Source organism: Dasypus novemcinctus, chromosome 12, assembly GCF_030445035.2.
Source record: "Dasypus novemcinctus isolate mDasNov1 chromosome 12, mDasNov1.1.hap2, whole genome shotgun sequence".
Taxonomy (NCBI): Eukaryota; Metazoa; Chordata; class Mammalia; order Cingulata; family Dasypodidae; genus Dasypus; species Dasypus novemcinctus.
Window position 1 is genome coordinate 7,741,697 of NC_080684.1, and position 15,664 is coordinate 7,757,360.

The 15,664-nt window shown below is 40.2% G+C and overlaps 1 protein-coding gene across 1 annotated transcript in view; it reads right to left on the reverse strand.

Moving 5' to 3' along the window:
* SLC2A13 (solute carrier family 2 member 13) overlaps positions 1-15,664 on the reverse strand; it is a 374,114-nt gene that overhangs the window by 69,948 nt on the left and 288,502 nt on the right. Inside the window, exon 7 of the mRNA XM_058307802.1 lies at positions 2,905-3,030. Within this exon, the coding sequence (XP_058163785.1) occupies positions 2,905-3,030 (126 nt within the window). The remainder of the gene's footprint in view (positions 1-2,904; positions 3,031-15,664) is intronic.

The following is a 15,664-nucleotide window of genomic DNA, read 5'->3' on the forward strand; positions in this document are numbered from 1 at the left end:
GTGAAGGCGCCTGGTTTGTTTGCTCACTGTGACGCTTTTCCGAGCCCAGGTCCCGGCGGTCAGTGGAGAATTCGGCAGCTTCTGCATCCTCACCCGGACTTCCCTGTCCCTGCGTCAGAGGCTGGGCTGCCCTTCACGGCGCCAGAGGACACACCTGCAGCCCTGCCTCCCTCAGCGCCCACACCCAGCCTCTCACACTTCAGCCCTTGCTCTCCTCTGATGGGACTCTGGCCATTCGGCGTCCACACGGGCTCCTCGCTCTCATTCTCACTGGTGACCACTGGAGATTTCTCTCCAGTTCAGTGGGAGGTTCCGGGGCTGAGGGATGGGAGGTGGTTTACCTGCACCATTTCAGTCTACCCTGTTTTCAAGAAGTCTAAATGATGTTTTAGGAAACGTTTTTTTGAAGCTTAACAACATAGATACAGAAAAGCATGCTGATGGCCTTTTTAAAAAATTCCTCCCCTCCACGGCTTGCTCCTGTCTGCTCTGCTCTGTGTCCATTTGCTATGCGTTCTTCTGTGTGTCTGGATTTATATTTTTATTCTTATTTTTTTCCTGCTTGCAGCTTGCTTGTTGCCTGCTCTCTGTGTCCATTCACTGTGCACCCTTCTGTGGTTTTTACTTGTCCCCCTTTCCGTTGTGTCACCTTGCTGAGCTGGCTCTCCGTAGCGCTGGGGGCAGGGCGGCCACAGCGCTCGCCGGCTGGTGGCACTCCGCAGTGTGCAGGCAAGCCTGCCTTCACAAGGAGGCCCCGGGACGCGAACCCAGGACGGACGGGAACCCAACTGACTGAGCCACAGCCAATTCCTTGACTGACTTTCAAGTGTTGTTTTTTCTCTTTAAAGTTCATCTAGATTACCATCCCACCACCTTATGAATGGTGTCACCTTCCACCTAGTGTCTTCCAGGAAACACAACTACAGTTAGAAACCAGGATATATGGATATGAACTGTCTCAGTACTTGGCCAATATTTATAAATATGTATATTTGAGATGTGAATCAAAGGTCATGGTAGAATTTGCCTTGAGAGTGCTTTCCAGGTAACTGTATAAAACCTACCTACCAACCAACAAAAATAAATGAAGTGCCCTTTTACCTACAAATGGAACAGCTGTTCCAGGTATCACCCATAGTGAATATTTTCTTCTTTGCTTTGTTTTTAGCAAGACAGAGCCAGCCAATGGCAGTGGCCAAGCTGGGAAGGAAGCGGGGTTGGTGTTGCTCAGAATAGAGGAGAGTGAGAAAACCTGGGTGGGTTTTTTCTGTTTTTTAGGTGAAGAGTTTGAGACTATTCTAAGATCATTTTATGACCATAAATTCTTTGCATTTTTTAGTTCTTCATATTTTTCATACTTAGGTATTATTTGCACCTTAATTTTCTCCAAAAATACGCACAGTTAAGGAATAATTGTAATTGAATATGGTACAAAAATATAAATGAAACCTAAGAATAAGTCATTAAGTTAATATTTTTGAGGTAAAGGAAATAACATATGTTTCTACTAAAAAAACTGAACAATTTGTTTTTTACAAAAAGTAAGAACACAGCTCCTGGTCTAGGTCTCTTGACCTCTAGTTGGTCTACTGAGGGTAAGAGAAACATCTAATTTTAGTGCCTCATACCACTAGCTGATATTCCTAATAAGTTTATGATTTAATACTGTGAAACAGAGGACACTACATGCATCTATTATTGTCAAACAGATTTTCTAAGATGTTCGTAATTCTAGACTAGAAACATTCAGGTTTCCTTCCTATTGGAAAAAAAAATCCTAAGGGTTTAAAGCTGTAAACTATTGCAACCACAAATATCGTTTCATCAGTTAACTCACCAATGAAGCTTGTCTCATGAAAATTACACAGTGGGTGTTTTTAAAAGAAGCTCTTTCAAGGCTTCATTTTAAATAATAATTGCATTTCTTTTACATATTTCTTTGTAATTAGTATACTTAAAATGGGGTTTGAATTTTATTCAGCTACCATATAATTTACTTGAACTTCTTTGGAGTAATTCCCTAATAAAATGATTAATGACACTAGCACAATGATACATTTTATTTTATAGCTCCTAGGCGATACAAGTACTTTATTACAGATTTCATTGCCTTTATCAGTATTATGAGGCAGACAGGATGAAAGCATGTTATTTTTTTATGAGAATTTAAAACACAAAAGAGGTTAAAGCCAATGCCAAATAACATTCAAACATTTTGTGGCCATGCATATGCATATTAGTTCACAAATACGGGGAACAGTTGTTCTACACAAATGTTTCATGTATGTGTCTACTACAAAGCAATGTAGTCTACCAAAACGAGGAAGGCTTACAGCCTTGCAGACTCCAGCAGTTACTAACTTTTTCCTATTGGCTTAATTTCAGTTAACTTCAGGAAAGCACTCTAGGGAAAAAAAGTTTTATGAAAGAATTTAAAGTGATATTAATTCATTTGACTTGACGATTTCCTGACTTTCACTAAATGTTGATACCTTGAGACCTCCCCAAACTAAGTTTGGGGATTACAGCTGTAGTTAACAATACGCACATGAGAAACAGTTTTGGGACTGTTTGGAAACACCTGCTCCAGCTAAAGACTCAAAGTCTGGTAGCTTATCAGGGCAGCGGTGCTTCTGGAACTCGGATTTCTTGACGTCTAGGCCTTCTAGTTTTCTACTCTGGGTTTGCAAGGCACACAGCTGCAATGCTCTGTACCACTTTCTTCAGTATGTGCTGCAAAGTAACATCACTATAAATACCCGTTTAAAAGAACCAGTAAGTACAGTCACTGCCATAAAGATCAAGTTGAAAGAGCGCCTCTGGCGCGGTCAGTTTCTAAAATCAGCACTAAGCCTCATTTTGACATCTGACCACCCGTTCCTGCGGTGACCACTGCAGACTTACCTGCCCCAGGCGGCCTCGTCTGTCGACGCTTTATCAACTGGGACACAGGAGGAGTCCAGGACAGTGGAGCTGTTCATCTTGTAGCAGAAACCACAGTCTGGGTCCAGCATACACTCATTGCAGTAACTGGAAAACAAAGGGGCAATGGTCACTACGGCAGGAATGACGCGCACCCCCTACACCTTAGCCCACGTGCCCCCTGCGTTTCCCACTCTCCCCCGCAGCTCCCCGGCGGCCGGGCGGCTGGTTGTGATTGCAGGGAGCCATATATTCCCAGGCAGGCGAGAGCTGGCCTGGCTCGCTCTCGCCCACTGGCCGGCCTGCGATGCAGGGTCTCACACAGGGACCCTTGACAAGGAGAGTCCCGCTGACAGCACTGAATAAACTGGGATTTGTCATGGCAGCCCTGGCGGGTTCCAAGTTGTACCAAAGCATTGATGTCTCTCATTTCCTTTATGTACTTAGCAATTTTAAAAACTGGAAAGTTTTTTCCTATATATATCCTGAATCAGAATATTCAAACAATTTTTTAAAAATCCCACCACCCAATCGCGGTCACTGTTAACATTTTGGTGCACAGCTGCACTTTAGCAAATATATCTTGTATATCAACTGTTATACTTAAAAGAAATGGGTGGAGAAAAAAAGGTTAATCATTCCCTAAATAATTATGTCTACTGGTTGGATCACTGACTGCTTTATCTGAACTGCAGGAAAATTCTAAAGAGGCAACAATCTTTAGGGGCAGAGTTTTCCAACCTAAGCATACGGCATGCTTGTAGAGTGAGCTTTCTAGCGGTCACAGAATCATTCTGGAACACTTCATTTACAGGCATGTGAAAGGCACTGGAGTAACTAAAATTAATAAATCAAAGTCCCTTCTCCTTGGTAGATATAAGTAAGGATGGGAAATGGATTACACAAGTAAACAATGGCAATGTAAAATAAATTAGGTATAAATTACCCGAAGGATGGAGGCCCATTCATTTTGCCTGTAAGAGCTGAGAATAACTTTGGAGGTGATACATGAGCAGGATCATAAAAGAAAATATACCAGGCAAAGAGGGAGAGGGAAGGGCATTGCAGGGAATTGCTTATTTTATAATTAAAGATCAGTCAGCACAGACTTAGTAAATATCTACTGTGTACAAGTATTTACACTAAGAACTGAAGTGGAGAAAACACGTTAGAGTTACTGGAAGTTATGGGGGGAAGACTTAAGGGAGAGTACTGCTGAAACCTCAAAATCAAAATACCTCTTTATTTCATTTACTTAGATGAGAAAACAGTGGCATTGTTTAAAAATTAGATTTATCTTCATTTCAGCCTCCTGTAAACTTCTTTGACAAACAGACATTTTTTTGACTGAGACTTCAACCCTAGACCAAAAGCAAAAAAAGAGGCCTTTCAAAATCTACCGAAAGATCGACATACTTTAGAGAGGTGATTCAGCGAAGGAAATAGAAATCTGTTCACACCTGTGATAAGCACAGTCAACAAACTAATAGAGAGCTTTAGAAGTAAGTAGGCTGAGCCTCTGGCTTTGAGAATGAGAGGAAGGCAATTGGAGAGGAAGGCAATTCCTGCTAGTATTTTGTTTGCTCTGCCTATCCGAGTTTGAATCTAAAGACACTAATTGTTCAAATGGCCTTAAATGATACTCATTTGGGAAAGATCAAGTCCCCCACTTGCAGAGAAATGGTTTGCTATTTCTCTGAAAATGGGTTGTGCCTATAAAAGGCCCAAATGCAGACTGATAAAGGCTGATATTGACCCTGTGGGTGTCGAGGGCTACCCACTACTGCTCCACCTCCTTCTCTCATTCAAGCCTCTAACCCTGACCACAACCTCCTGTCCTTCCAGCTCGCTTCTTAAATGACCACCCCCATCACTCAGCAAACACAAATCCTTTACACCTACTAGGCGCTGGGGCTCATGGCTGGACCTTACTTGATTTTCAGACACCTGGTGACCTACAATCCGCTGATTCCTCCACTTGCTCACTTCAGAAGCTGTTGCCATTCTTTACCTCCCTCTTTGTCCTCTTACTGCCCATCCTTCATTTCAGTATCCTAAATTTCTCTGTCCTCTCTCTTTCCACCCTACCCTGTATCTTTGCCAAGGTTTACCTTCACCCACACAGCCAAATGCAGCAGCGAAAATCACACAAGAGGGCATATTAACAGTTCCTCTAAAATTAAAAACCACCAGCTTCCAACAGACCTTCAACAAGCCTGAAATTCTAAACAGTTCTCTCTAATCAGATAGAAACTAAGGCTGTTTCAACCACCTTAGGTGAAGACTATTCTTCAAATCTCCAATGCTCCACTACCCTTCGCTGCCTCCAAATGACCTCTACTTTAGCTTTACAGAGAGAGTTGATGAGAGCAATAAAGGTGGGAACTTTGTTATCTTCCCCACAGCAAACTTATAAACCACCCTACATTCCTACTCTCCACTTACAATGAGGAGCTGTTCTTACCTAAGGCCAATTTTTCTATCTGGGCTTTCCTTTAGTCTCATCTCCGTGGGCTATCTCAGACCCTTTTGATTATTGCTCCTTCTTATATCTAACATCATAAAGTGGAAGATCTTTATTTTTTTGCTTACTTTTTCTTTCTGGAAGCCTACCTGGAACCAAAGCAAGCACCTAAAAGAAGCTAATACTAAACAAGCAGAAGAGGGCTTCCCAGCCTTGTTGAGAACTGTAAGCAATGGAGTGATGGGACCCCTTTTTCTACTCCATTCATTTCTTTTCCTTTTTAAAAAACTTTTAAAAATGACTTAAATAAAAGAAAGCTAATAAGGACAGTCACAAGTTTGCAACAAATAATTACAAAAGTTATCTAGGGCAGCATGGTGATCTAATTGTTATACGAAAAAGGCATAAGGAACACTTCCATTCATTTCTTGCACCTCAGCTTGCCATTCCCAAAACAACGTGTTGCATGTACATCTACATTTGTAAGTACTTCCCTCCCTTCTTCCTTCTTTTTTAAAGTAGGCATTTACAACTATATATTCTTCTCTAAGCACTGGCTTCTCTGCACCCCATAAGCTGTGGCATGTTGTGTCTTCATTTCCATTCATCTCAAAGTACTTTCTAATTTCCCTTGAGATTTCTCCTTTGACCCACTGGTTATTTAAGAGAGTGCTGTTTAATTTCCACATACTTGTGAATTTCTAAAATTCTTTCTGTTAGGATTTTCCGTTTCAATTCACTGTAATTGCAGAACATATCTTGTGTGATTCCAACCATTTTAAATTGACTTAGGCTTGTTTTATGGTCTAGCATCTGGACTATCTTGCACGATGTCCCATGTGCACTTGAGAAGAATGTATTTTTTGCTCTTGTTGGGTGGAGTATTCTATAGATGTCTGTTATGTCCAGATGACTTACAGTGAGTATCCTAATCTAAATCATCTTACCTTATGATTTCCAATAGTCTTCACCTCACTTAACTTCATACACACCTGGAAATTGTCATTATCTAGAATAAGGGTTAGCAAACTACCGCCCTTGTGACAAAATGGCCCGTCAGCTGTTTCTGTACATCACTTCATTTACTTACTATGATTGCATTCCTGCTAAAGGAGCAGAGTTGAGTAGCTGTAACAGAAATAGTTTGAACCTAAGTCAGAAAGAGGTCAGTAGGTGCCATTTAACTCCACCCCTGGCACGAGGGGAAGCAGGGTTGATTGGATATCACAGTGATGGTGGGGACAGTTTCTTCCCACCCAGCTTGGACTGTAGCCCTATCCTAGGCTGAACCCCTCCTCCAGCAGGGAGGAAGCTGGGGGGACCTGCACCAGCCTCTCTAGGCAACTGCAGGTGCTTTCAGCCAGCACAGCCTGAATGGTAAGATACCGGGGGCTCCATCCCTGTACCCCAACAGGATAGGAGAGGAGTTGTTTTTCCAGGCCTCTCTTTCAGTGCACATGAACTGGTGTGTTGAGCACCTTTCATTCCATCTCCACCTCTCCACTCCCATAGGAAAGGAGGGCCTGGTGCTTCCTCAGCCTTTCTGGGCAATGGCAGGCACTTTTGGCCAACATGGACTGAACTGCTGGGTGCCTGTGGTTCCATCCCTAGCCCCTAAAGGGCAGAAGGGACAATGCTCCCTCAGACTCTCATGGCAACTGCAGGTGTATTTTGACCACATGGATTAGACTGTTGGGCACTCCAAGGGGTCCATTCCCACCATTGGCAGGGGAGGGGGCCACCAGTGCTACAGTTTACCTGAGCAACTACAGTCATATTGGACATGCACAGCATAGATCGCTGCCTACACCTGCAGCTCCATCCCTGCCCCAGGCATGGGAAGAAGGGGTGTGAAGCTTCATCAATGTTGCAGGGCAACTACAGATGGTCTTGTCCTACACAACTTGGATTATTATACACAGCTATGGAACTATTCCTATCCCTGGCTGAAGAAAAAGGTGGGAGAAACTTCATTGGTTCCTGGGGCTAGGTGAGCAGCTTCAGCCTCCACAGCTTACAACACCAACTACAACCAGCAAGAGAGAAAGGGCAAAAAAGCCCTAAACTAAAGAGAGAAACTGCTCACAGAATAAACACATCCAGTAAGCCACATGCCAAAACACCAACAAAAAACTGCAATCCATACCAAGAAATAGGAAGATATGGCCAGTTAAAGGAACAAGATAAGCTTACAGATGACATAAAGGAATTGAGACAACTAATCATAGATGTTCAAAAAAATCTCCTTAATAAATTCAGTGAGATAACTAAAGAGATAAAGGATATTAAGAAGACACTGGATAAGCACAAAGAAGAATTTGAGAGCATACATAGAAAAACAGCAGACATTACGGGAATTAAAGGCAGAATAAATGAAATTAAAAATACAGTAGAGTCATATAACAGCAGATTTGAGGAGGCAGAAGAAGGGATTGGTGAGCTTGAAGACATAGCCTCCAAAAGTGAACATACAAAAGACCAGATAAAGAAAAGAATGGAAAATATTGAACAAGGTCTCAGGGAACTAAATCATGGCAAAAGAGTGCAAACATAGATGTCATAGGTATCCCAGAAGGAGAAGAGAAGGGAAAAGGGGCAGAAGGAATATTTTAGAGAAATAATGGTAGAAAATTGTTCAACTCTAAAGAAGGATGTAGATATCCATATCAAAGAAGTGCAATATACTCCCATCCTAATAAATCTGAATAGACCAACTCCAACACATTAATTAGAATGCCAAATGTCAAAGACAAAGAGAAAATTCTGAGAGCAGCAAGGGAAAAGCAATGCATAACATAAAAGGATACCCAAGAAGATTAAATGGCAATTTCTCATCAGAAACCATGGAGGCAAGAAGACAGTGGTATGATATATTTAAGAAACTGCAAGAGAAAAACTGCCAGCCAAAAATCTTATATCTGGCAAGAATGTCTTTCAAAAATGAGGGCGGGTTTAGAATATTCACAGATAAACAGAAATGGAGAGAGTTTATAACAAAGAGACCAAGCTTGCAGGAAATACTAAAGGATATGCTATAGCCTGAAAAGAAAGACTTGGAAGAGAGTCTAGAAATGAAGTCTATATCAGTAAAAGTAACTAAAAGTGTAAAGAGAGTGGTGAAAATAAAATATGACAGATAAAACCCAAGGGTCAAAATGGGTGAAGTAAGAACTGCCTTTACAGTAATAACATTGAATGTTAATGGATTAAACTCCCCAATCAAAAGATACAGATTGGCGGAATGGATAAGAAAATGTGACCCACCTATATGCTGTCTACAAGAGACTCACCTTAGACCCAAGGATACCAACAGATTGAAAGGGAAAGCCTGGAAAAAGATATTCCATTCATGCAGTAACCAGAAGAAAAAAAAAAGCTGGAGTAGGGATACTTACATGGGATGAAATAGATTTTAAAAGCAAAAGTGTTATTAGAGACAAGGAAGGAAATATATATATTAATAAAAAGGGCAATTTACAGGAAGAACTAACAATCTTAAATGTATATGCACCCAATCAGAATGCCACAAAGTATCTGAGGCAAACACTGGCAAAACTGAAGGGAGAAATAAATGTCTCTACAGTAATAGTTGGAGACTTCAACACACCACTCTCAGCATTGGATAGAACATCTGGGCAGAGGATCAATAAAGAAATAGAGAGCTTGAATAATATAATAAATAGACCAATCCTAATAGATGTACATAGAACACTGGACCTCAAAACAGCAGGATATACATTCTTCTCAAGTGATCATGGATCTTTCTCCAGGATAGTCCATATGTTGGGTCACAAAGTAGATCTCAATAAATTCAACAGGAACAAAATGATACAATGCACTTTCTCTGATCATAATGCAATAAAGCTGGAAATCAACAAGAGATAGAAAAAGGGAAAATTCACAAATACATGGAGTTTAAACAACACGCTTTAAATAATCAGTGGGTCAAAGAAGAAATTGCAAGAGAAATCAATATATATCTCAAGATGAATGAAAACGAGAATACAACATATCAGAACCTATGGGATTTAACAAAGCTGTGCTGAGAGGCAACAGCCCTCAATGCTTACATTAAAAAAGAAGAAAGCTAAAATCAGTGACCTAACACACAGCTGGAGGAACTAGAAAAAGAACAGCAAACTCTTCTCAAAGCAAGAAGGAATGAAATAACAAAGATCAGAGCAAAAATAAATGAAATTGAGAAAAAAAAAAGAAATACCAAAACCAAAAGTTGGTTCGAGAAGATTAACAAAATTGACAAACCCTTAGCTAGACTGACAAAATGAGAGAAGATGCAAATAAATTAAATAAAAAATGAAAATGGGGATATTACTACTGAACCCACAGAAATAAAAGAGATCATAAGAGGATAAGAGGAACAACTGTATGCCAACAAACTAGACAATGTAGATGAAATGAAAAAATTCCTAGGAATGTGTGAATGACCTACACTGTCCCTATAAGAAAAGGAAGACTTCAATAAACCAATCACAGGTAAAGAGATTGAAACAGACATCAAACAACTACCCAAAATGAAAAGCCCGGAACCAGATGGTTTCACAGGTGAGTTCTACCAAACAGTCAAAGAAGATTTAATACTAATCTTACTCAAGCTCTTCCAAAAAATTGAACAAGAAGGAATGCTACCAAACTCATTCTATGAAGCCAGTACCACCCAAAAACCAAAGCCAGATAAAGGTATTACAAAAAAAGAAAATTACAGACCCATTTCACTAATGCATATGGATGTAAAAATCCTCAACAAAATACTTGCTAATCGAATCCAACAACATATTAAGTGAATTATTCACCGTGATCAAGTGAGTTTTATTTCAACCCAAGAAAATCAGTCAGGGTAATACACTGCATCAATAAATCAAAGAAGAAAAATCATGTGATCTTATTGCCAGATGTGGAAAAGGCATCTGACAAAATACAGCATCCTTTCTTGATAAAAATACTAAAAAAGATAGGAATTGAAGGAAACTTTCTCAACATGATAAAGGTCATATATGAAAAACACACAGCTAACATTGTACTCAGTGGTAAAAGACTGAAAGCTTTCCTGTTGAGATCAGGAATGTGACAACGATGCCCACTGTCACCACTGTTGTTCAATATAGTGCTCGGGGTTTTATCTAGAAAAACCGGGCAAGAAAAAGATACAAAAGGCATCCAGATTGGAAAGGGAGAAGTAAAACTTTTGCTCTTCTCAGATGACATGATCCTATACCTAGAAAGTCCTGAAAAATCAACAAAGCTGCTAAAGCTAATATACTATTTTAGAGCAACAGTATACAAGACCAATATGCAAAAATCAGTGGTGTTTCTATACACTAGATATGTGCAATCTGAAGAGGAAGTCAGGGAAAAATGTTCCATTACAATAGCAACTAAAAGAATCATATATTTGGGAATAAACTTAATCATGGATGTAAAAGCATTTGTATACAGAAAACTATACTACATTGCTAAAAGAAATAAAAATAAGACCTAAATAATTGGAAGAACACACCATGATCATTGATTGGAAGACTAAAATAACTTTTAAGATGTCAATTTTACCCAAATTGATATACAGATTCAATGCAATCCTGATATAAACTCCACCAGCAGTTTTTAAACAAATGGAAAAAACAATTATCAAAGTTATTTGGATGGGTATGGGGCCCTAAAGAGCCAGAAACTTCTTAAAAAGGAAAAAGGAAGTTGGAGCTCTCTCACTTTCAGACTTTTAAATTCATAGTATTTAGCTACAGTGGTAAAAACAGCATGGCACTAGCAAAAAATAGACATGCAGACCAATGGAACCAAATTGATGGGTCAGAAACTGACCTTCACATCTATGGTCAAATGATTTTTGACAAGCCTGTCAAACTTGCCCACTTGGGCAGAACAGTCTATTCAACAAATGATGCTGGAAGAACTGATATCCATATCCAAAAGAAAGAAAGAGGACCCCTACCTCACACCTTATACAAAAATTAGTTCAAAATGGATCAAAGACCTAAATGTGAAGCTAGAACCATAAAGCTCCTAGAAGAAAACATAGGAAAACATCTTCAAGACCTAGTGGGAGGTAGTGGATTTTTAAATCTTACACCAAAAGCACAAGCCATGAAAGGAAACATGGATAAATGGGACCTCCTCAAATTTAAACACACCCATGATTCAAAGGACTTGGCCAAGAAGGTGAAAAGGCAGCCCACTCAATGGGAGAAAATATTTGGAAACCACATATCTGATAAGGGTTTGATTTCCATTCTATATAAAGAGATCATATACCTCAACAATAAAACAGCAATAAATCCAATTAAGAAATGGGCAAAAGACTTAGACATTTCTCCAAAGAGGAAATACAAATGGCCAAAAAGCACATGAAAAAATGTTCAATTTCACTAGCTATTAGGGAAATTCAAAACAAAACAAGGAGATATTATCTCACACCACATAAAATGGCCATTATTAAAAAAGCAATAAACAAAAAGCACTGGAAAGTATGTGGAGAACTAGGAGCACTTGTCTGCTGTTGGTGGGATTGTAAAATAGTGCAGCCCCTGTGGAAGACAGTTTGGCAGTTCCTCAGGAAGCTAAACATAGAACTGCCATATGATCTAGCAATTCCACTCCTAGGAATATATCCAGAAGAACTGAAAACTGATGCAAACAGATATTGCACACCACTGTTCATAGCAGCGTTATTCACAACTGCCAAAAAAAAAGGGAACAACCTAAGTGTCCATCAACCAATGCATGGATAAACAAAATGTGGTAAATGCATATGATGGAATACTATGCTGCAGAAAGAAGAAATGAAATTGGGACACATATGATAACATGGATGAATCTTGAAGACATTACGCTAAGTGAAATAAGCCAGGCACAAAAGGACAAATATCGCATGGTCTCACTAATGTGAACTAAATCTGAAGAATAAACGGAGTTAAAAACTAGAGTACAGATTATTAGGAGATCAGAGGAGGGCTGTGAAGGAGTACTGATGCTTAACGTATGTAGAGGTTTTAATTAACTTCACTGTAAAAGTGTAAAAATGGACAGAGTTATGGTAACATATTATAGTGAGTAGCAGCTGGTTTATAAATGGGACTGTGGCTGAAAAGGGTAGTCTGGGGATGTAAATGTCAAATGAAAGAAAGCTAGAGACTGCATAGCAGTGCACCCAGAGGTGGATAAGGATTGTAGTTAGTAGCACAAGTGCAAGAATGTCCTTCAGTGAACTAGAATACATGTATGTCACTATTGCAGGGTGGTGGCAATGTGGAGAAGCATGGGGAAAATACAATTAATGTAACCTATGGACTATAGTTAATAGCAATACTATAATATTCTTGCATCAATGCCAAAGATGTGCTGGATTAATAATAGGGGAGTATGGAAAAAATATGCCAAATATATGCTACGGACCACAGTTTGTGGTCACATCATCTCATAACCTGTAACAAACGTTCCCCAATATTGCAGTGAGTTGGTAAAGGGGTGTTGTATGGAAATTCAGCACATGGGCATGATTCTAAGTTCACAACTTTTGCAATAAAAACATATTTTAAAAACAAGAATGTAAACTGGTCCTTTCCCCTATTCCAAACTACCTCTTCCCACTAGTTGAGAATCTTCATTCAGGGAAGAGGAGAGGTCAGCTCCTTGCCCCCGCAAAGACGTGGCCACGACGCGGGAATGGATTTCCCAGCACTTATCTGGATTTGGAGCCTCTCTGGCCACTGGAAGAAAGACAAGGTTTCCTATAACTCTTATCCTTGACCTGGAATATTCTTTTTCATGATATAGACTATTTTATGGCAAAATTCTTCCATGTACAACAAGGTTCCAAATTTCAGTTTGACATTTGGAAAGTAAGTCAAAACTTTACCTTTCCTGGGGAACTCCTAATTGACCTTTAACAGAAAGCATGTACTGCAACTACGGCTTTAACAAATGGCATCGGAGAAAGCAACGCCTTCTAGAAGCAGCTATTTTTTATTCACGATTTGCTCCTTAAGGCTTCCTTGAACATGACCTGATGAATTTATGTAGGGTTATCTAAGTAGAAGAGCAGAGAATTTAAATACACTGGCACAAGACAAAGGCCCATAAGAACATTCTAAGCGCAGGTAAAACAGTTCTGTGAAAAGCAAACTGGCATGCTAGGACCAGATTGTCCCTTGTCACTGTGTGACCCGGACCATGAATTCTAAATTCTGGACTTCGTGTTTTTCTATCCCACAAGCACGTGACCCTAAAGAACCTGCCCAGTTCCAAGATGCTCCATGAGAGAATAGATGGGAATACTATATAACCAAACCCTAAACTCACACCAACATTAATGGCATAAAACATATCAGAATGCGGTGGCAGCGCACAAGTATTTATTCTCACGTACTGATATCAGGAGCAGAAATTATAGGTGAGCCCTGCTTCAGAAAACTAAATTTACAAAAGAAATGAATTAAGGTATTTACAGGTAGGCGGATTTGGCTCAAAGGATAGAGTGTCCGCCTACCACATGGGAGGTCCAGGGTTCAAACCCAGGGCCACCTTGACCCATGTGGAGCTGGCCCATGCGCAGTGCTGATGCGCACAAGGAGTGCCCTGCAACGCAGGGGTGTCCACGTGTAGGGGAGCCCCACGCAAAAGGAGTGCGCCCCGTAAGGAGAGCTGCCCAGAGCGAAAGAAAGTGCAGCCTGCCCAGGAATGGTGCCACACACACGGAGAGCTGACACAACAAGATGACACAACAAAAAGAAACACAGATTCCTGGTGCTGCTGACAAGAATATAAGTGGACACAGAAGAACACAAAGCGAGTGAACAGAGAGCAGACAGCTGGGGGGGGGGGGAAGGGAAGGGGAGAGAAATAAAAAATAAATCTTAAAAAAAAAAAAAGAAGGTATTTACAAAAGGCCCAGGCTTTATGAGATGAATCACTGAATAAATTCAATAAAATGGGGATTCTTCCCAATGGAGAGAAAATATTTTAAATTTCAAACCAATATCTAATCTTTGCTCAGTGCCCGGCTCTAATACAGAACTTACAATGTTCTTTACTGGCTGGTTTGCACAATAGACTAATGAGGAACTCGAGGGAAAAGGCCATTCTTACCAACACCGTCCAACACACACACACTGAATGTTCTATGAATCAGGCATGACTAGCCTCAGGAGCCTGTTTCTGTCCATTTATGGAAAATAACTTGGGGGAGGGATCAGTTGCTGCAAATATATCATGGGTAATTTTGGGAATCAAATAAAAAGCAGGAAAAATTCTCAAGGGCCCTATTTGCAAACTGTCAGAGGTGAAAGCTGCCACCTACAAACATTTAATCACAACCAAAACGGAACTGGTTAGTAACTAACAAGACAGAAACACTGGCTACAAGGGCCAAATTCCTTGCAGCAGACACAGAAAAGAGATGGCCCTCTTAAATCACAGCCTGCAAAACCGCACAGTTAAAGGACATTAAGATATGTAGAGAGAATTTGTGGAAAATACGCGTGTCCAGAATTCATGCTGTTATTCTCGATTGGTGACACCATCACTTGGGAAGATTACACAAGAGCCAAGGATGCTGCTCTACGATAAAATGCAACTGCTGGGAAAGCTGAATTTAGAGCACATAAGAAACCTCGAATGGGAGAATGGAAAACATATACTCAGACAATAATTACAGTAAGAACCAAAGAGTTCTTTTATTGCTAGCTGCAAAGGAAGAAAAGTTAGGTTTTGAATCTTTGATAGTTCTTTTCATAAAGGGGGAGAATAAGTATTCATATATTTAGAACAAACCGGTCCTAAAACTTTAAAATGTTTCCAATTAAAGTAAACAAGGGCAGAACAAAAGGCGGCTTGGTGTTTCTGGGTGAGAAAGGACGGCCTATTTTCATTCCATCGATCGTTCACATTTGTCACATGGCACCCGGAGTCTTAACCAGATCTGCCCTTTTTTCTCTCCTCAGAAAATCTTTAAAAATTGATTTGGGTTAATTTAGAGCACTTTTAATTTCTCCTCTGGGAAATCTGGTGAGAACTCGGCCCTCCAGAAAAACGGCCATTTGTTTTTAAGCATGTCTCATTAAATCCAACGAGACGAGCTTTAAGGGCAGGGTTCGGTCTTAAGATGCGCGTCTTCGATATGCCGTAATTTCAGAAAACCACTGGTGGCTAATGCAGGTGTTAGGAAGAGCAGGTGCCACGTATCTATTTTCATTCCACGCAGGTAAGTATTCACTCGCTGCGGCAGTTTGAGATTATTTATGAATCTCC